The 22,579-nt window shown below is 46.5% G+C and overlaps 3 protein-coding genes across 3 annotated transcripts; 2 read left to right on the forward strand and 1 right to left on the reverse strand.

The window, feature by feature from the left end:
* The first annotated feature begins 709 nt into the window (after nt 1-709).
* On the forward strand, nt 710-3,365 carry LOC125548589 (uncharacterized). The gene is made up of 3 exons (XM_048712158.2): nt 710-1,196; nt 1,453-2,612; nt 2,700-3,365. The coding sequence occupies exons 1-3, from the start codon at nt 806-808 to the stop codon at nt 3,099-3,101; spliced, it is 1,953 nt and encodes a 650-aa protein (XP_048568115.2). The 5' UTR covers nt 710-805; the 3' UTR covers nt 3,102-3,365.
* A 1,957-nt stretch (nt 3,366-5,322) lies between these two features.
* LOC125548590 (uncharacterized) lies at nt 5,323-5,902 on the forward strand. Its single transcript, XM_048712159.2, has one exon. The coding sequence runs from the start codon at nt 5,418-5,420 to the stop codon at nt 5,733-5,735; it is 318 nt and encodes a 105-aa protein (XP_048568116.1). The 5' UTR covers nt 5,323-5,417; the 3' UTR covers nt 5,736-5,902.
* Nucleotides 5,903-9,040: 3,138 nt separating this feature from the next.
* LOC125544698 (serine/threonine protein kinase OSK1) lies at nt 9,041-13,881 on the reverse strand. Its single transcript, XM_048708442.2, has 11 exons — nt 13,727-13,881; nt 13,055-13,236; nt 12,406-12,590; nt 11,972-12,154; nt 11,730-11,861; nt 11,454-11,639; nt 10,925-11,014; nt 10,757-10,840; nt 10,515-10,652; nt 10,204-10,428; nt 9,041-9,577 (listed from the first exon to the last, which is right to left on the reverse strand). Exons 2-11 carry the CDS (start codon nt 13,227-13,229, stop codon nt 9,464-9,466), a joined length of 1,512 nt encoding a protein of 503 aa, XP_048564399.1. The 5' UTR covers nt 13,230-13,236; nt 13,727-13,881; the 3' UTR covers nt 9,041-9,463.
* Nucleotides 13,882-22,579: the final 8,698 nt, after the last annotated feature.

Genomic DNA, 22,579 nt, shown 5'->3' on the forward strand with positions numbered 1-22,579 from the left:
GCCCTCGCGGACTCCGCGAAAATCCAAAGCGCCTAGGCGGCACATCGACATGGTGACGCAGAGACAGCGAGGCTAGTGAGGGAGCGAGAGGAGTGGGCGGCGGGCGGATTGTGGAGGGAGCACTTTCTTATAACGAGCGTCGGCCGCGCCAAAACTAGCGCGCGTTCCCGCGCACTGGAACGCCAAAACCAGCGCGCGCAGTCATGATATGGGTCAGCGCGTCGGCCGCACTGCCCATCAAAATCTAATTGAGAACGGACGCCGGGCGGGCGGCCGACCCAAATGGACAAAAGCACCGTCCGTTTAGGTGGTCCCGTTGGAGTTGCTCTTATAAAACTGAAAAACACCATCTAGTCAGGCTAGCTATGCATTGGCGGGACGACTTGTTTGTTTTGATTGGTCGAGTGATGCAACCCGCGTCGCGGCGTCCGGCCGACGCCTCCCACTGAGCCGAAATGAGAATCAGAGGCGATCCAGCCCACGGACTGGGCATTACCTTCATCAGTGTTTCGCTTCGCAGCCGCGACAAACACCGTCGCTGCCTGCCCTGGTATTTGATTTCTTGTGATCGGAGGGCACTCAACCCATGCTTCATGTTCCCATCTAGCACGGCTGAGCACCTTGCTTACAGATGCCCGAGTCGAGTCCAACACAGCGAATGTCCACTAACAATTCTACAGGAAGGGGCACACAGATCAATTCCTGTGCACAGCGTACACGGATCATCTCCTGTAGAACACTTCATACTACTACTACATGTTAAGGTCAAATTAAACCAGCCTCTCTATATATACAGCGTAGCTGTATGTTCAAGAGCCCACTCACAGATCATCTTCGATCTTCATTTTGTTCGACATCATCTATCATGCCTCTTCTTGTGGCTCTGCCCGTGCCCATCTCTGTTAGTGCTAGCACGGGCGCTCTTTCTAGTACCGGTGCCGCATCTCCTTCAGCAAATGCTGATGGCCTCCTGTTCGATGATCTTGTGCTCGGTGACGGCGATGGAAGCAAGAATGAGACGGACGACGACCCCGCGGTGAAGTTGGAGTGGCTCAGGTCACAGATCATCGGCGCCGAAGCAGAGTTCTCGTCGCCGTTCGGGACTCGCCGCATCACGTACGCCGACCACACGGCGTCCGGCTGCTGCCTGCTCTTCGTCGAGGAGTTCGTGCAGCGGAACGTTCTCCCGTATTACGGTGCGCGCCATTAACAGCCTTTCCGCTAACTTTTTTTTTATACTCCATCTATTCACTTTTATAAGATCTTGAAGACGTTTTAGACAAGGTGCAAAGTAGCTCATTTTCAGTTGTCTGAAACGACTTATAAAAATAAAGGGAGTAACTTTTTTTTAACTGATTCTAGTACTAGTAGGAGTACAAGTTACGCTCACCCGAACTAATGAAAATTTTGGAATTGTCAGTGATGTGTAAGTCTGTGTCCATGATGGTGTAGGCAACACGCACACGGTGGACAGCTACGTGGGCATGCACACGAGCAGGCTGGCCGGGGAGGCGGCGCGGTACGTGAAGCGCAGCCTGGGAGGCGGCCCACAGGACGTGCTGCTCTTCTGCGGCACGGGCTGCACCGCCGCCATCAAGCGCCTCCAGGAGGTGACCGGCATGGCCGTCCCTCCCACGCTGCGCGCCAGGGTGCTGGAGGCCCTGCCGCCGTCCGACCGGTGGGTGGTATTCGTCGGGCCGCACGAGCACCACTCCAACCTGCTCTCGTGGCGGGAGAGCCTCGCGGAGGTGGTGGAGATCAGGCTGCGGCAGGACGACGGCCTCGTCGACATGGCGGCCCTGGAGGCGGCGCTGGCGGCGCCCGGGCGCGCGGGGCGGCCCATGCTGGGCTCTTTCTCGGCGTGCAGCAACGTCACCGGGCTGCGCACCGACACGCGGGCCGTGGCGCGCCTGCTGCACCGGCACGGCGCCTTCGCCTGCTTCGACTTCGCATGCAGCGCGCCCTACGTCGACATCGACATGAGGTCCGGGGAGCCGGACGGCTACGACGCCGTCTTCCTGAGCGCGCACAAGTTCCTCGGCGGGCCCGGCAGCCCGGGCATCCTCGCGATGGCGTCGCGGCTCTACCGCCTCCGCCGCACCGCGCCGTCCACCAGCGGCGGGGGCACCGTGCTCTACGTCAGCGGCTTCGACCACGGAGACACGGTGTACTGCGAGGACACGGAGGAGCGCGAGGACGCGGGGACGCCGGCCATCATACAGAAGGTCCGAGCGGCGCTGGCGTTCAAGGTGAAGGAGTGGGTCGGGGCGGAGTGCGTCGAGGAGGGCGAGCAGCGCATGCTCGCCCTCGCCCTCCGCCGGATCCGGACGGCTGCCAACCCCAACCTGCGCCTGCTGCTCGGCGGCGACCCCGGCAGCACCGCAGGCCGGCTCCCGGTGCTCTCTTTCGTGGTGTACCCTCCGGTCGTCGACGAGAACAAGGAGGTGGGGGCGTCGAGGCCGCAGTTGCACTGCCGGTTGGTGACGAAGCTACTGAACGACCTGTTCGGCGTGCAGGCTCGCGGGGGCTGCGCCTGCGCAGGGCCTTACGGCCACTGGCTGCTCGGCATCACTCCGGCGCGAGCCAAGGCCATCAAATCCGCCGTCGAGATGGTAACCGAAACTAAACAGTTTCCAACTTCATCATCCTCTGCACTCACTATTTGTTGATGATGGATTCTGACCGATCAATCCATGCAGGGCTATCACGGAGTGCGGCCAGGGTGGACGCGTGTCAGCCTGGCGTACTACACGTCGGCGCGCGAGGCGGAGTTCGTGCTGGAGGCCATAGACTTCGTCGCCAGTTTCGGCCACCGGTTTCTGCCGCTCTACACCTTCGACTGGAAATCCGGGGACTGGCTGTACGACCGCAGCTGCGGCCGCGTCCGGCCAGACAACGGGCCGGTCGCCGATACTACCATAACTTGTGCTGCTGCTCCTGAGTCGCATACCGGAGAAGTCAAAGCAGAGCACGATTACCAGAGCTACATGGCGTTTGCACGGAAGCTGGCCGAGTCCCTGCTCAACACTGGCCTGGATGACGCTCCGGCTAGGGGCATTCCCAAGGCCATTGACCCGCAGTTGGTTTACTATATGACGTGACTTGAGTCGCTCCAGAGTTCGACCCTTGGGTCCTTTTGTCTGTATAAAAGAAGATGCAGACACAGAATGTATATTTGGCAAGAGTCGTGTCATATACTCCCTCCGTTCGAAATTACTTGTTTCAAAAATGGATGTATCTAGAACTAAAATACGTCTAGATACATCCATTTCTGCGACAAGTAATTCCGAACAGAGGGAGTACATACAACGGTGTGAGAGAATGTACTTGAGGAACAAGAATGATGACGAACCTTTTTGACCTCCTTTTAGAGCAAAATGGTAATTTTCCATATATAACAGAAAGTTTTTTTTATATTAGAAATTTAGAATGAAGATAACTGTATCCAGAAACACAAGACTTGTTATGAGAACTTTCTTTTAGAAGAACAGGGAGCACCTCCCCGGTTCCATTACTCAGAATGAAACCAAAACCACACCAAGTCTGATACAACAGCTCTTAAAAGAGCAGTCTAAAAAACAGTAAAACAGCAACAAGCTAGCTAGGGAAAGTAGGAGGGGAACTCTTGATCTATGAGGACATATACACTCTATATGGAAAAATAATTTAATAATTCAACAAAAAGTCAAAAAATTCTGAAAATATTTTTGAAATAAACTTGACCTTACATTGTACTTGTGAGAAAATTTTCACAAAAAGAAAATCCCCCTTTGACTTCTTTCCAAAAAAGACAATTTTTGATCAAAATAGTGTGAATAGTAACCTATAATAGCAAATAAATTTTGTCTTTTTCGCTATGAAGTCAACGTTGATTTTTATTTTTTGGAAATTTACATACTAGTGCAGAAGTAAGTCAAGTTTATTCTAAAAAAATTCTAAACTATTTGACTTTTTGTTTAATTATTAAAAAATTCTCCATATAGGGTGTTTATACAACCAGGAACTGAAGTGTATTTCTCGGGAAAGTAGCACTATTACAAAAGAAGCCTCCCAGCAGGGGCATAGTCTCATGAAGAGTTGGTAGGTGAACTTAGAGGACACAGGGAGCATCCAACGACACCTTCATGGCCTTCAGAGGTGGAGTGGCGTATGCCTGAGGTGACCAGCAGGTAAAGAGAGTAGACACCGGACTGATTGGTGCAGCTTTGTGGATGTCTCTCTTCTTTGACGATTATGAGAACTTTCCTCCTTCCCAAACCACAGAGAGGAGATTTTTTTGGGCTCACCGTGCAGCCACTCCTCTCCTAGTAGGTCATCAGCCTCCTCCTCCACTATCTTTGCACGCGTAGGAGGGCAAGAGGCTCCCATCTATTAGATGGAGTTCTGAGCATGATTCGTTTGATGCCGAAAATGGACATGCCAAAAATTGTCTAGTGCTTGGTTGGTTACCATGTTTACTTGGCAACCTCATAAAAAATTGTCAATTTTTGGCAACTTTTAATATTGTCAATTGTTAGCTTGCCAAGTATTGGCAATGCCAAATGTTGGCATCAAACTAATTATTCCCTTCTTTGAAGCTTTTAGTAGGCCTACGTGTTGACCCCGATCTGGTGAATAAAGTTTCCTCGAGCCTCTCATATCGACGATGTGGGCTGGGGTGACTTCGGTGGCTCGTTGACGTAGATTACCACCGATATTTCTGGCCAGTGATGTTAGGGTTCATCGGATGCAGCAACGACTTCCATCTGTGGTTGCCTCGTCTCTGTCAATTTGGTGCAGCCTCCAATGTCAAAATGATGCCTATGAGCTTTTTAGAGGTTGGGATAGTGAATTTGTTGGTCTTCTGACGATAGCTTAGACGGTTTCTTCTCTAGACGATGGTTCATTAGTGGCCTCGGTGACTTCCATCAGTGATCAACAACTGGCTAATCGGACAATGGAGAAGAAGGAACAATAACATGTCGTCGGTCCGTTCGAGATGAGGAAGACAATCACCCTCAAGGACCACAATGTATTTATTTTTTTGAGTTGGACCTCTATGTATTTTCCTTATTTTGAACAAATGCTTGTACTGATGATTTGTTCGATGGATCTAAGTCACGAGGGACAAAAAGATAACTTGCATTTATTTATTTTTGAGAATTCACAGTTTTATTTTTCTTTCCTTGAAAGGGGAATTCACAGCTAAATCAAGTTGTAGCCAGCCAAGATGTCAAAAAAAAAGTTGTAGCCAGCCAATCGTTGGTATGCCGGCCCAACGTCTGAAGGCTGGAAGAGAAAAGGCGCCAACCTCATTTTCCCGTCAAAGAGAAAGGAGAGGCCCACCGTCCGTATCGCGATCCAGAGTCCAAATATTCAGACTCCCCTCTGACTGATACCCAATCCAATCGTCCCAGACCGTCTCTGTTTCTCACCTCATGGCCAGATCTGCGGCGCTGCTGCTGCTGCTGCTCGCTCTTCTCCTGGTCTGCTCGGGGGCCGCGTCGGCAGCCGCCGCGGCGGGCAGAATCAAGAGCAAGGCTGCTGCTCGGTCAGCGAGGGCGGAGGCGGAGGCGGGGTGCCGGGATCTGGCGACGCGCGGCAAGTGCGTGGCGAGCGGCGGCGGGGGCAGGTGCCGGTGGTGCCGCAGCGAGGCGCTCGACGACATGTGCTTCGGCGCAGCGGAGGCGTGGCGGCTCCCGAAGCAGGTCTTCTCCTGCGACCAGCCCGCCGGCGCCGCGCACGCCAGGAGATAGCGTCGACGCCGATGCCTTCCCCGGGATGGGAGGGATCGTTGTACTATTCTACTCGCTGGTTGTGAGATTTACCGAGTGTTCGCGCATTGTACTGTCGTGTTACTCATCAACTCATGTATACGTAATTGGTTTTATCGAAACGAGGCTGATCGCGGCCGAATTTATTAGCTTCCATTTGTTCTCGGGATCACTTGCCTTCGATCTTCACTCGTTTCGATCGAATGTTTTTGAGATCATCCATTTTCTTGCGTTGAGGTTTCTTTTCCGAATCAGCACAGCACCTTCGCAAATTGACATTCTCGGCCAATGCAAAGGACCCAGATATAAATCTTACGTCACCCGCATGACAATTTCTCTGGTATTTTCTTTACTACATGGCAATTTTTTACTTTAAAACATACACATGACAAGTCTGGTCACTTGATTTTTAGTGTTCAAAATTTAGGGGCGGATTTGGAACATTTCCTGAAAACAACAGTAAGGGCGCAACGCAATGTGGGGGATATTTAAAAACGAAATATGTATATGGCAACCGTGTGCCAGATTGCGAAACTGCCACACGCCTCCCGATCTTCTTCATTTCCCGCACGTCCTCCCCGACCTCCCTCCCGATTTCTTTCCTTTCCTGCGGGCACACCCGCTCGTGACTTCCTAATTTTTGTAATCGTCAATTATGGCCCCACACGACTTCCCAATTTTCGGGCAAAAATAATACTTGAACTAGAATTTGATCTCTGGTCTGCAAGTAATCAACAAAGGAAACTAACCACCTCACCTATGACACTAATTGTTGAACAAGCTAAGGGAAATACTGTTTTGACATGTTTTTGCCTTTAATATGTTAGCACTGAAAAACTTTTTGTTTCAAGCATTGTGGTAACTTTGATCATTGGGAATAAATTTGTTAACCCCCCCCCCCCCCCCCCGGGTAATTTCTGTAAATAGCATGATAACATTCACGCCATAGACCTGATAATTTAGATACAAACATCGTGGTAACTTTAATCATTGGGGAAGATAAATGTGAAAAGATACCCGATAATTTATGTGTAAATAGATGGTAATATACGCAGCGCACATCTGATAACTGAGGTAGAAACATCATAGTAACTTTGACCGTAGGGATTTTTTTTTTGAAAAGATACTCCGATATTTTCTGTGTAAATAACACGATAGTATACCTCCCTTCCCTGACATTTTTATGTGTAAATAGTATGAAAATATATGCACCGCGATAACTAAACGCCATGATAAGTTTCTGACCCGTGGGGGAGAATTTGTTGAAACATACCCCTGATAAATTTTGTGTAAATAGCATGATATTTTAAGCACTACGGGCTTGATAGGTTGCCTGGAATCACCATGATAACTTTTTCTCCCAGGAAAAAGTTGTTCAAAACATCCCCAATAATTTTCGTGTAAATAACATGATAATATAAGCACCGCATAACCGATAACTTGCAATATAAACATGATGGTAACTTCTTTACCAAAAGAAAACAAGTTGTTAAAAACATACACTCGCCTCGCGCGTGGGCCTCTTGAATGAACACAACACATGGCGTGCCACGGGAAAGTGACATAATGTTTAGTGTCATAAGGGGCACACGTGCTATAGGCGTGATAAGTTACACAAAAACATCATGGTATTTTTTGACCTATGGAAAAAGCTACTGAAACACACCCAGATTTTTAGGTGCAAGTAACATGATAATATACGTACTGTAGACCCGGTAACTCATGTACAATCCACCCATGATAATTTTGACCGGGGTGAGGTTGATGTACATATACTCTGATAACTTATGTGTAAGTACCACGGTATTTTACACATCGAAGACCTTCTAACTTGTGTATAAAATACACTGGTGACTTTGAAGGGGTGTAGTTGTTGAAGCATAGTACCTGGTACGTTCTATGTAAATAGTATGGTAAGTTACGCAACACAGGTCTGATAATTTGCATACGAATATCATGGTAACTTTGTCCCGGGGAGAAATCATGTGGTAGACGTGAAGAAGTGGCAGTTTTCTCGGGGATGGACGCGCGAGATATGCGGGAGAAGCAGGTTTCTCGGACGAGCCTCCGGGGTCGTTTGGGAGGAGGCGAGGTCAAAGGACGGGGGATCGTGTGGTACTTTTAAATGAAAGAAGTAGAGGTGTGGCAATTTTGCTTATATGGCACACGTGTACCAAATATCACAGTCCATTTAAAAAAGAAAAAGACAGTTCAATTATTTTAAATAACTTTCGATTTATTCATCAACTGTCAAGGTAGTACAAAGAACACCAGAAATAAAAAATACATCGAGGTCTATAGACCACCTACCGACGACTAATAGCACTGAAGCGAGCCGAAGGCGCGCCGTCGTCTTCGTCCCTCCTCATCGGAGCCGAGCAAACCTTATTGTAGTAGACAGTCGGAAAGTCGTCGTACAAGGCCACATAAGATCAGCACACGAGAACAACAGTCGTCGCCAATGAAAAGAAGCGTAGATCGAAAGAATCTAACTTGTAGACACATGAACACAAACGGACGACTACAAGATCCACCTGGATCCACCGAAGACAAACGCCGACCGAATCCCGCGAGATCCGCTGGAGATAAACCTCCACACCCCCTCCGACGATGCTAGAAACACCACCGGAACGGATGCAAGGCGGGAAGAACCTTATCTTCAGAGAACCACCACCGCCTCGCCTGTCTGAGCTAGACACAAACCATAAAAGAACTCAAAAGAACATGAAAAACGGAGCCCTCTGGCCCATCCACCACGCCTCCATATCCCTAATACCGCATGAGACGAGGTAGACCGGCGACAGCACCGGTGAGAGGCACGAGAAACCCTAGCCAATGGGCCCTCTTTCTTCCCATGAAAGAAAGAAAACAAATGGACACCGTTCAAATTAACAAGCCTTTAATAGCTTGCTTGACGATGACCGGTGCGTGGACTCGAAGCAAGAACAGGCGAATGGAGAGGATTTGCATGGGGCGTTTTCTCCTACTACCAACATAGCGCCCGTCGCGGTCGCGTACAGGAAGTGCCCTCCCATCGTGGTGGTGTCCAAAGCTGAGCATGCTTGCATTCGCAGTAACAAATTGAACGTATTTAAATTGCTGGAAGGCAGCTTACTAGGCGACAGTCCATGCCTCTCCTTCCATGGTGGTTGCCGCATTGTTCTCAGCCAATGGCACAGCTGTACTGACTGACCACGCTAAACCGAACGATTATTATGGAAGATTCTCAACGGACGTGCTTCGCAATCAATGGACGCAGAAGAGATTAGACACCTCGAATTAGTATATGAAGAACAAAACTGTATACGATTGTCTGTGGCCCGTCAGCAGCTCAGCTTTCATTAACCATTGCAATTTGAAGAAATTATTCGTGTACGTGGTCTGGTCTGGAGACCCAGACAGTAAAAATTACATGCAAGTAAACAGCAGTAGAGTAGGAGTATGTCCCAAGGGGCCAATATAGGATTAATCAATAATACTTCTATATCCTAGTGCCTTTGGCGGCAGCTGGAAATAACCTGATGGCAATAGTTCCTTGCTTGCTTCACTTGCCCGCCCCTGCCAGGTCTAAATTCAGCATATAGGCGCCGAAATAAGCACACAACAGCTCCGCATGTCTACATACTCCACGACTTTGATCCGCTGGAGAAAGCTTGCTATTTACATCTCTTTAGAGTGATACAACATACATTCCTCGGGCACATCTGGTATCAAAGGACTCTCAGCTGAGCTAGAAAGGCGGCACATAGATCAAGAAAGAGGAGATGCGGCCCGCTCGCCCTTTGCAAATCCAAAAGGTATTTCTCATCTCTTGTTTTGTAAAGCTGCAATATCAGAAATACAGAGACAGCTAAGAAGAATGCAACACGGATAATGAGAACATATGGTTTTAAGTGCGTAAGCGAAATAAGGAGGAGAAAATATTATTCAAATCGTATAGGTTTATGAATTATGTAAAGTTGTTGCCGAGTGGAGGCACATCGGGATCACCATCAAGTGCACAACTGAAGTAAAAGGTGACGCGAATAATGGGAGTTGAATTTCAGTTTTCGCATGATAGTGACTGCAATAGACATCAAGTGGAGGCATGCAAGCAGTAGGTGTATGGCAACAGGGGTGTGTGTATACAATGGAAATAAGATACCAATTTTATGAGGTTCCTGAACCTATTGCGCCGATTTCAAAGTAAAAGAGATGCAGGGATATGTGAAGAGTTATCTTGTGTATATAACTTCCTAGTAAAAATATCATGTATAGACGAGCGTGCATGGAAATGCAAGGGACTGCTAGTGAACAATTTGGAGTGCCATACTTATAGTGACTAAAAGGTCAAGGTCTGCTACACTGTTTAACCATCAGGAGAAAGACACGCATAAGTACTCATGCATCACACTGCTGTATTTGCATCAGGACTTCTCATTGGATGCATACAGATGGATTTGCAATTTACCTGAAGTTCGAACTTAATTAAATTTAACTTGTCACCCAGGTCGTCGGTTTCAATAGGCTCTGCACTGAAGTTATAATTGGTATGATTCATATTCTCCTGGCCGGGAAAGCCAGGAGGACTCCATCTACATTTCATGTTATAGTGTCCAATTTTTTTCCAGTATACATTCAGTTCTTGCAGAGCCTTCAGCACTTCAGTCATAACTTCTCTTGGATGTGCTCGAGACTGTCAAAATGAATCCAAAGATGTTAATTGAAATATATAAGAAAGAGCTTAAGAAAAGCACCAGAACAAAGCTAAACATAGATTACCTGAAGCCCAAGAGCCCATTTCCTATCAGCTGGAAAATGTGGTCTCAAGCCAACTGGAGATTCCATATATGGTTGTTGCCGATTTCCATGAGCTGGACTTTGTGTTTCACTTGGAGTAATGGGTGAGAAAGACGATTCCTTGATGCCAAAGTTATTAGAAATCAATAATCTAACAGCACATGCATCAGTCAGAAGATTAAAACAGAATCGGGGGAGGCAAACAAGTGAACACAGTAACTCACCATAGCTTCTTGATACCCAGCTCCAAGATAGCCAGTTGTTGTGCGACTCTTATTATCCAAAAATAAATAATATGCAACTGTTGCCTGCAGTGCGCAGATGAATTAGTCATGGTCGTTAATTTGCACATAACAGGCATATGCAGACAACAGAACGTAAAAAAAAGTTACCTCATTTTGCAATCTATTATGAATTGATTCAACCAGCAGGTTTTTGTCAAATCCCAGACTGATAACTTTAACAAGAGATTCTTCATCAATCTACAAAATCATGAGAGAAACCAACACCTTATTTGAGGACTTAAATGAAGAAATACATGACTAAAAAATCCTGTCAGCTCCCATCTGGACAGTCACACAGAAAACTGCAAGATTGACTCCAATACACATAAAATTTTAAGAAACCAGTGAGCACTCCCATGCATAGCCTCACTAAATGGCACAAGGCAGAAGGGTAATGTACAGACCCCAGAAAAAAACTTTAAAATATATCATTATAAATCATGAAGAGAAATGATGGGCACATTTTTAACCACATATAAACTTAACCACCAAGTTTATATGCCTTAATAGGAGATATCAACAATATAAAATATTTTTATGGGCGGAATATTTGGCATAACTAACACACAGAGAAACACCATTATATCATAGTTCAACTGATTTTCATAAAGGAAGCGGTGCAGAGGGCTAATTATACCTTTTTAACTTGTTGTGCAGTATCTGGTGGAGGCACGGCTAAATATCGTGGGAGTTGAGCTTCAAACCATGGATGCTCGCGTATTTCACGAATGGTTATCCTCTTCATAGGATCAACAACTAGCATCCTTGGAATCAAATCCCTTGCTGGGCCTGATAAATGGCTTGGAAGGGTATATATTCCACCCTGAAATGAAAAATGGAATATATTATTTATATCACTAGAAGCAGGTACAGATGCACCATTCAAATGCAGACTACACATATATTTGCTAACCTTTATTTTCTTAAAAAGGTTGGGTATGTTCTCATCATCAAATGGAAGAGTACCACATAGAAGAGCATAAAGAATAACACCGCAGCTCCATACATCAACTTCAGGCCCAGCGTACAGTTTTCCAGATATAACCTAGATAACAGAAAGTATATTATACAGTGAAACCAAAGAGTCTGGGAACAAAGCTAGGAGTACAATGATGTCATGTCCTTTCTGTCTGAAAATAGTTCAAGGATAATTACCTCCGGAGCTGCATAATTTGGGCTACCACAACTTGTCTTAAGAAAGTGGCCGTCACGCATAACATTACTTAAGCCAAAATCCGCAATCTTAACATCACAATTATTGTCCAAAAGAAGGTTCTCCGGCTTTAGATCGCGGTGCACCACCATGTTCCTGTGGCAATATTGAACACCAGATATGATCTGTACAAAGACAGAAAACAAAGTAACCCGTCACGTTAAGGGTCTAAGTGGAATGATAAACATCATTACTGTGTCTGCACTCTGCAATTTCCGAGCAAACTATATTTTCACATGCCATTGCTGATACATCATCAAAATAAGTGGCAAACAAGAACAAAAAAAAAGCTTAATCCAAACTTTAGAGTTTAGAAACTAGGACGCTGAGTAGAATCTTCAGAATAAAGGGTTCAAGACAATAAAGGAGAGATTACCTGTTGAAAGAAACGGCGGGCCTCTTCCTCCTGTAGCCTACCTTTCTCAACAATGTAATCAAACAATTCACCAGACTTAACATACTCCATAACCACATAAATATCAGCTGGTGCCTCTATCACTTCATAAAGGCGGATGATATGTGGGTGCATGAATAATCTTAATATCTTGATCTCTCTTTTCACTGCAAGAGAACAATGCAAAAAAAAAAAAAACTTGAGTGCTTCATTTTAGACCAAACAACTATATAAGATACTCCCTCTGTCTCAAAATGTAAGACGAGAGCATTTGTTGTGCTTGGCACTTGAGCAGTGAATATTTTCTTAAACAGTTCCTATACAACATTTATAATCAAGAGCGGTGCTGCATTCACATCGCTGATGTGCTTGCTCATGTCAATCACAATTTTCTACATCATGCAAAGATAGAAAAACAGGAGCACTCCATTTATGAGAATGGTAATTACTACAACGGCTGAATCACAGGGAGTATATGTTATTAATAGAAGAATAGTAGCATGCCAACTTTCCATTTATGAGCGACAATTACTACAACAGCAGCATACTACTATATACCCAATATGTACAGAATAGGAAACTCTATACTCACTGAAAGAGCTCAATAGATAGAGCAAGAAAAATTACCAACCTTTCTCTTCCATCTCCATGTTTTTGATTTTCCGGCGGTTAAGGATCTTGACGGCCACCTTGTGACCAGTTTTTATATGCTCGGCAATCTTGACCTTCCCGAACGAACCAATCCCCAGGGTCTTCCCAATACGGTAATTCTTCAAAGGGTTGCCATCTTTGCCGCCTGTCTCCATCTTCCACCTTAATCGTAATCACACCAAAGTACACTTCAGGAAACGAAGACCGGGAAATCACTACTAGTACGAAATTTCACATGGAAACGACGGGCGGGCATGAATAAAGCGCGCTGGCTGTTCCAATTAAGCAGGACAGATCCAGCTGGTCCGTGTGCTGAATTGCAACTCCAAGCCTACGACGGCCGGGGATAAAAGGCAGGCAGAAATGCTTAATTCTGAAAGAAGAAGGACCATTTGCCCCCAGAGCAGAGCTCCAGCTCTTCCTGCCCAATTCAACCTGAGACCCACAGCATCGCCGGAAAACCAGCAAGCCATGCTAAGCTCGGGAGCTCACGGATCTGCAGGCTAGGTGGCGAGCGAATCCCGCTCACTCCTGGAGCGATGAAACGAAAACTCACGGTCCGCCCAAAAACCCAAGCGCCTCGCGGAATTCTCGGGCGGGAAGGGGCGCGCGAGGGGGAGAGAGGGGGAGGCGGCGAGGCGGGATCCCCTACCTGGCCGCCGGCGAGGCTTCCCGGGGAGAGGCGTAGCGGCAGCGGCGGCGCGGAGATGCGGAGGGCGGACGGAGAGAGAGAGGAGGGGGGTGGAGAGACTGGAGAGCGATGCGTCGCTCACGGGACCGGGGGAAAGGGAGGGGGGAGGGGGAGGAGAGATTCGATTCCCGCAACAGCGAGGGCCCCACGGCGACGGCGACTGCGGGTGGGACCGCGCGCGCCCGTGGCGCGCGCGGGTTCGTGCGGCTCGCTGGTGCGGTGGGGGGCCAATCAGACAACGGGCAGAGGGCGTGGGATGGGGAGGATTCCATCGCGATCTGTCGTTTTCCGCCGGGTGGATGCGACGGGAACGCGACGCGACGCGACGGGACGGTTCGTTCCCGGTGCGTTGGTGCTTGGTGAGCGCCACGGGTTCAACAGTGTCGGTACTCGCTTCAGCTGCGATTAACGTCCGGGGTTTTTTAGCAAGAGAATATCTGACACCGTAGAGACCAAATTAGAGCACCTACAGCTGCCGAATCTGACCTCTCAAATGCCCATGAACGCGTCCGGTCACGTCTCAAATGTTGCGTTGCACATTCACATACCGCAAATTCTGATCCTTAAATTCATACAATCCATGCACATCGATCATACGATACAAACCGTTCGAACGCCAAAATTCGAAACAAAGCAAAGCAAAGCAAATCATAATAGTTCAGCAAATCGGACATGGCAAAATGAAATCAATGTTCGAGCGTGACGGATGGCCTCGGATCACTGGCTCGGCGCCTGCTTCGAGCGGAATGCGTCCTGCTCCGCCTGCATCCAGGCCGCCTCCTCAAACTGCATCCGAGCCACAGCTGCCCTCGTTGCCTCGCACTTCCTACGATCGTTGATCTCCATCTTCTTGTCCGCAAGCCACTTCTTCGAATGCTTATCATAGAGGGTCTCGTCCGCCAACATGATCCTCGCATCTTCCACGTCCCGTGCGAGTTGCAACCTCTCCTCCTCAAGCTCTATGTCGCCAAATGTCTTGGCCTTCTCAAGCTACCATTTGATCTCCGCTTGTTGCTTCTCCAACTCGATCTTCTCCCTCTCAATTTCGAGCATCTTCTTCGTCCTCTTCCGGTCCCACTCCATCATTTCCTTTTGCGCATCCAACATGAGCTTGTACCACTCCTCCTTACTCTCCCTCACCGAAAAATGCCCGTCCATGTTGACCGGCGAGGGTCCGGGCACGGAAATGGTTGGAGGGCGGCGGGAGGAGGAGGAAGGGTTTGGTGGATTTGGTGCAATTTAGAGTGGAGTCGGGCTGTCGGGTCCGACATGGCGAGCGTGCCCGGGCGCCCCCATATCCACCCCTTATTTGGCTGGATATGGAGGTGCCGGTCAGCCCGGGCGTTTGAGGGCCGTTTGAAAGGCCCGCCCGGGTCAAAAAATCGTGACCGGGCGGCCTGGCCGTGCGTTTGAGACGGGTTTGAGGGGTCCGGTTGTAGATGCTCTTACTAGTACAACGAAAATTTGTGGTTGGATGGTCCGCGCATCTTCAACGGCAACCCGCAATTTTCCTCTCGCATCCTTCCGCGGACACTGATGCGGGAGACTGCCATCCAACCGTAGTATGTATATGTCTGCCAGCAAATTCAAGTTCAAATCTACATTGATCCACACAATGCACCGGATCACACCCGCGTTGGATCGCATCCCAGATCAAAACCAAAAGGAGGCAAATATGTTTAGTTTTTACATGCCCGAATCCAAAGAACATCAGTCCGGCAGTCCGTCCATTTCTGCCCTGCCGGATCGGCCATCACAGCAATTTGCTCCCCGATCAAGGAGGTGCCGCCGCCGCGTAGGCAGCCTCCGCGTCCGCCACCAACTCATTTTTCTGCCGCTCCAACATTTCTAGCATTGGCATCCAAAGAGTCGATATTCCATGTCAACATCTTTGTGTCCTCCGCATTAGCGGCAATCTTCACCCTCTTCTCCTCGAGTGCGGCCTTCCTCTCTTGGATCATGGTCCTCCTCTCTTTGAGCTTGATCTTCTTCTTCGTCGCCAACCGCCTCGTCCGCCACGCTCACCACGCCCATCGCCACCACCAAGCCCACCGGCGGCCAGACGCTCTTCAGCTTCTCCTTTGCGGCCTTCGCTTTGATGCGGCGATTTTGCCGCTGAAAGTGCAACTAATCCCCGGGTGGTTTTGATGATTCATAACAACATATATCTCATTGAACTAATATCCATTTAAGATAAATATTTTAGGATGTTCAATGATTGGCATGGAATGGACTAGAGATGTGGACCCCTCAAAATGCTAAGGACAAAGATTGGCAAAAGCTCAAGACTCTTCATCTTTATTTTAGTGATCCAAGATCACATTGATTCCGTAGGAAAGCCAATACTATTAAAAGGGGATGATGTGTTGCTTAATGGTCTACTTGCTCAAGTGCTTAGTGATATTCCTCGAAAACCCTTAGCCACTTTCTCCATCCAAATATATTAGACAAATTCCAAACTCGGCCCCACCGATTCTTTCTACACGGAGCCACCGAGTTCATATGACATAGCCACTGCCAGAAACCCTAACTATTCGGTCACACTGATACGGATCTCGGTCCCACCGAGATGGCCTTGCCAGCGTTCTTTGATCTATTGCATTCGCTTCGGTCCCACCAAGTTTATGCAATCGGTCTCACTGAGTTGGCTTGACAGATTCTCTGTTGCTTATTGCCTCACTTCGGTCCCACCGAGTTGATGCAATTGGCGCCACCGAGATGGTGTTTGCCCTAAGTCCTAGCACATCGGTCCGACCGAGTTGTTCCAGTCGGTCCCATCGAGATTCCTGATGGAAATATGCCCTAGAGGCAATAATAAAATGGTTATTTATATTTCCTTAATCATGATAAAGGTTTATTATTCATGCTAGAATTGTGTTGACCGGAAACTTAAATACATGTGTGGATACATAAACAAATACTGTGTCCCTAGTGAGCCTCTACTAGACTCGCTTGTTGATCAAAGATGGTTAAGGTTTCCTAACCATAGACATGAGTTGGCATTTGATAACGAGATCACATCATTAGGAGAATGATGTGATGGACAAAACCCATCTGTTAGCTTAGCATATGATCGTTCAGTTTATTGCTACCGCTTTCTTAATGTCAAATACACATTTCTTCAACCATGAGATCATGCAACTCTTGGATACCGGAGGAATACCTTGTGTGCTATCAAACGTCACAACGTAACTGGGTGACCATAAAGATGCTCTACAGGTATCTCCGAAGGTGTCTGTTGAGTTGGCGTGGATCGAGATTGGGATTTGTCACTCCATAAATCGGAGAGGTATCTCTGGGCCCTCTTGGTAATACATCATCACAAGAAGCTTGCAAGCAAAGTGACTAAGGAGTTAGCTACGAGATGATGTATTACAGAACGAGTAAAGAGACTTGCTGGTAACGAGATTGAACTAGGTATGGAGATACCAACGATCAAATCTCGGGCAAGTAACATATCGACAGACAAAGGGAACTACATATGTTGTCATAAAGGCTCGACCGATAAAGATCTTCATAGAATATGTAGGAACCAATATAGGCATCTAGGTCCCGCTATTGGTTATTGACCGGAGAAGCATCTCGGTCATGTCTACATCATTCTTGAACCCATAGGGTCCACACGCTTAACGTTCGTTGATGATACAGTATTATATGAGTTATGTGAGTTGGTGACCGAATGATGTTCGGAGTCCTGGATGAGATCACGGACATGACGAGGAGCTCTGGAATGGTCCGGACATAAAGACTGATATATAGGATGATAGTATTAAAGGAAATATGCCCTAGAGGCAATAATAAAGTTGTTATTTATATTTCCTTATATCATGATAAATGTTTATTATTCATGCTAGAATTGTATTAACCGGAAACTTAGTACATGTGTGAATACATAAACAAACAGAGTGTCACTAGTATGCCTCTACTTGACTAGCTTGTTAATCAAAGATGGTTAAGTTTCCTATCCATGGACAAAGAGTTGTCATTTGATAAGCGGGATCACATCATTAGAGAATGATGTGATTGACTTGACCCATCTGTTAGCTTAGCACGATGATCGTTACAGTTTCATTTCTATTGCTTTCTTCATGACTTATACATGTTCCTCAGACTATGAGATTATGCAACTCCCAAATACCGGAGGAGCACCTTGTGTGCTATCAAACGTCACAACGTAACTGGATGATTATAAAGATGCTCTACAGGTGTCTCCGATGGTGTTTGTTGAGTTGGCATAGATCAAGATTAGGATTAGTATCTCTGGGCCCTCTCGGTAATGCACATCACTATAAGCCTTGCAAGCAATGTGACTAATGAGTTAGTTACGGGATGATACATTACGAAACAAGTAAAGAGACTTGCCGGTAACGAGATTGAACTAGGTATTGAGATACCGACGATCGAATCTCGGGCAAGTAACATATCAATGACAAAGGGAACAACATATATCGTTATGCGGTTTGACTGATAAAGATCTTCGTAGAATATGTAGGAACCAATATGAGCATCCAGGTTCCGCTATTGGTTATTAGCTGGAGATGAGTCTCCGTCATGTCTACATAGTTCTCGAACCCGTAGGGTCCGCACGCTTAACGTTCTGTGACGATTTGTATTATGAGTTCTGTGATTTGATGAACGAAGTTTGTTCGCAGTCCCGGATGAGATCGGGGACATGACGAGGAGTCTCGAAATGGTTGAGACGTAAAGATCAATATATTGGAAGGCTATATTCGGACATCGGAAAGGTTCCGAGTGATTCGGGTATTTTTGGAGTACCGGAGAGTTACGAGAATTCGTATTGGGCCTTAATGGGCCATACGGGAAAGGAGAGAAAGGCCTCAAGGATGGCCGCGCCCCTTCCCCATGAAATGGTCCAAATTGGACTATGGAAATGGGGTGCCCCCTTCCTTCTTTCTCCTTCTCCCTTCCCTTTTTCCTATTCCATGTGGGAGGTGGAATCCTACTAGGACTCACTAGGGAGTCCTAGTAGGACTCCACACTTTAGGCGCGCCCTATGAGGGCTGGCCTCCTCCTCCCTCCATCCTTTATATACGTGGCCAAGAGGCACCCCATAGACACACAAGTTGATCATTGATCCCTTAGCCGTGTGCGGTGCCCCCTGCACCATAATCCACCTCGGTCATATCGTCGTAGTGCTTAGGCGAAGTCCTGCGCTGGTAGCTTCATCATCACCGTCATCATGCCGTCGTGCTGACGAAGCTCTCCCCCGACACTTTGCTGGATCGTGAGTTCGTGGGACGTCACCGAGCCGAACGTGTGCAGATCGCGGAGGTGCCATACTTTCGGTACTAGGATCGGTCGGATCGTGAAGACGTATGAGTACATCAACCACGTTTTCATAACGCTTCCGCTTACGATCTATGAGGGTACGTGGACAACACTCTTCCCCTCTCGTTGTTATGCATCACCATGATAGATCTTGCGTGTGCGTAGATTTTTTTTGAAATTAATGCGTTCTCCAACAAGTATTTGGTCTTCGGAAAGGTTTTAGAATGCAATGGGTATTTATCGGGTCACCGGAAGGGGTTCTGGGAGGCCACGGGGAGTTACTAGGCCTAACGGGCCAAGGGGAGGGGAGCACACCAGCCCACAAGGGGTTGGCGCGCCCCCAACCTGGTCGCAGGCCTTGTAAAGGAAAGGGAGGGGTTGGCCCCCTCCCGCCTTTCTCCAAGAGAGAAAGGGAAAGGGGGGGCTTCCTAAGGCAGCCAACTGATACGTCTCCAACGTATCTATAATTTTTGATTGCTCCATGCTATATTATCTACTGTTTTGGACTATATTGGGCTTTATTTTCCACTTTTATATTATTTTTGGGACTAACCTATTAACCGGAGGCCCAGCCCAGAATTGCTGTTTTTTTTGCCTATTTTAGTGTTTTAGATAAACGGAATATCAAATGGAGTCCAAACGGAATAAAATCTTTAGGAACGTGATTTTCTCACCAAACGTGATCCAGAAGACTTGGACCCTGCTCCAAGGAACAAAATAGGCGGTCACGAGGGTGGGGGGCGCCCCCCCTAGGGCACGCCCCCTGCCTCGTGGGCCCCTCGTTGCTCCTCCGGCGTACTTCTTCCTCCTATATATACACACGTACCGCCAAACGATCAGAACAGGAGTCCAAAACCTAATTCCACCGCCGCAACTTTCTGTATCCACGAGATCCCATCTTGGGGCATGTTCCGGAGCTCCGCTGGAAGAGGGCCGTCATCACAGAGGGCTTCTACATCATCCTAGCCCCTCCGATGAAGTGTGAGTAGTTTACCTCAGACCTTCGGGTCCATAGTTAGTAGCTAGATGGCTTCTTCTCTCTCTTTGAATCTCAATACAAAGTTCTCCCCCTCTCTTGTGGAGATCTATTCGATGTAATCTTCTTTTTACGGTGTGTTTGTTGAGACCGATGAATTGTGGGTTTATGATCAAGTCTATCTATGAATAATATTTGAATCTTCTCCGAATTCTTTTATGTATGATTGGTTATCTTTGCAAGTCTCTTCAAATTATCCGTTTGGTTTGGCCAACTAGATTGGTAGTTCTTGCCATGGGAGAAGTGCCTAGCTTCGGGTTCGATCTTGCGGTGTCCTTACCCAGTGACAGAAGGGGCAGCAAGGCATGTATTGTATCGTTGCCATCGAGGATAACAAGATGGGGTTTATTTCATATTGCATGAATTTATCTCTCTACATCATGTCATCTTGCTTAAGGCGTTACTCTGTTTTTAACTTAATACTCTAGATGCATGCTGGATAGCGGTCGGTGAGTGGAGTAATAGTAGTAGATGCAGAATCGTTTCGATCTACTTGTCATGGACGTGATGCCTATATACATGATCATGCCTAGATATTCTCATAACTATGCTCAATTCTGTCAATTGCTCAACAGTAATTTGTTCACCCACCGTAGAATACTTATGCTCTTGAGAGAAGCCACTAGTGAAACCTATGGCCCCCGGGTCTATTCTCATCATATCAATCTCCATCACTTTAATCTTGCTTTGCTTTTTTACTTTGCTTTTACTTTTTACTTTGCATCTTTATACCAAAAATACCAAAAATATTATATCTATCAGATCTCACTCTCGTAAGTGACCGTGCAGGGATTGACAACCCCTAATCGCGTTGGTTGCGAGTAGCTATCACTTTGTGCAGGTACGAGGGACTTGAGCGTGGGCTCCTACTGGATTGATACCTTGGTTCTCAAAAACTGAGGGAAATACTTACGCTACTCTGCTGCATCATCCCTTCCTCTTCGGGGAAAACCAACGCAAGCTCAAGACGTAGCAAGAAGGATTTCTGGCGCCGTTGCCGGGGAGTCTACGCAAAAAGTCAACATAGCAAGTACCCATCACAATCCCTATCTCTCGCATTACATTATTTGCCATTTGCCTCTCATTTTCCTCTCTCCCCAATTCACCCTTGCCGTTTTATTCGCCCTCTCTCTCTCTCTCTATCCTCCCTCTCTATTTGCCTCTTTTTGCCCGCTTGCTTTTTGTTTGCTCGTGTGTTAGATTGCTTGTTTGTCGCGATGGCTCAAGATACTACTAAATTGTGTGACTTCACCAATACCAATAATAATGATTTCCTTAGCACTCTGATTGCTCCTCTTACCGATGCTGAATCTTGTGAAATTAATACTGCTTTGTTGAATCTTGTTATGAAAGATCAATTCGCCGGCCTTCCTAGTGAAGATGTCGCTACTCATCTGAATAGCTTCGTTGATTTATGTGATATGCAAAAGAAAAAAGATGTCAATAATGATGTTGTTAAATTGAAGCTATTTCCTTTTTCGCTTAGAGATCATGCTAAAGCTTGGTTTTTGTCTTTGCCTAAGAATAGTATTGATTCATGGAACAAGTGCAAAGATGCTTTTATCTCTAAATATTTTCCTCCCGCTAAGATCATCTCTCTTAGAAACGATATTATGAATTTTAAACAACTTGATCATGAACATGTTTCACAAGCTTGGGAGAGAATGAAATTAATGACACGTAATTGCCCTACTCATGGTTTGAATTTGTGGATGATTATACAAATTTTTAATGCCGGATTGAATTTTGCTTCTAGAAATCTTTAGATTCGGCCGCGGGAGGCACTTTTATGGAAATCACTTCAGGAGATGCTACTAAACTCCTAGATAATATTATGGTTAATTATTCTCAATGGCATACTGAAAGATCTTCTAATAAAAAAGTGCATGCGATAGAAGAAATTAATGTGTTGAGTGGAAAGATGGATGAACTTATGAAATTATTTGCTACTAAGAGTGTTTCTTCTGATCCTAATGATATGCCTTTGTCTACTTTGATTGAGAATAACAATGGATCTATGGATGTGAATTTTGTTGGTAGGAATAATTTTGGTAACAACGCTTATAGAGGAAATTTTAATCCTAGGCCATATCCTAGTAATCCTTCTAATAATTATGGGAATTCCTACAACAACTCTTATGGAAATTATAATAAGACGCCCTCTGAATTTGAGACTAGTGTTAAAGAGTTTATGAATTCACAAAAGAATTTTAATGCTTTGCTTGAGGAGAAATTGCTTAAAGTTGATGATTTGGCTAGAAACGTTGATAGAATTTCTCTTGAGATTGATTCCTTAAAGCTTAGATCTATTCCTCGTAAGCATGATATCAATGAGTCTATCAAAGCCATGAGAATTTCCATTGATGAGTGCAAGGAAAGAACCGCTAGGATGCGTGCTTCCAAAGATGCCTTTATTAAAGCATGTTCTTCCAATACCTATGAAAATCAAGATGAAGATCTAAAAGTTATTGATGTGTCCCCTATTAAAT

This window comes from Triticum urartu, chromosome 3A (genome assembly GCF_056163025.1).
Source record: "Triticum urartu cultivar PI428250 chromosome 3A, HENAU_Tu73, whole genome shotgun sequence".
Lineage (NCBI taxonomy): Eukaryota > Viridiplantae > Streptophyta > Magnoliopsida > Poales > Poaceae > Triticum > Triticum urartu.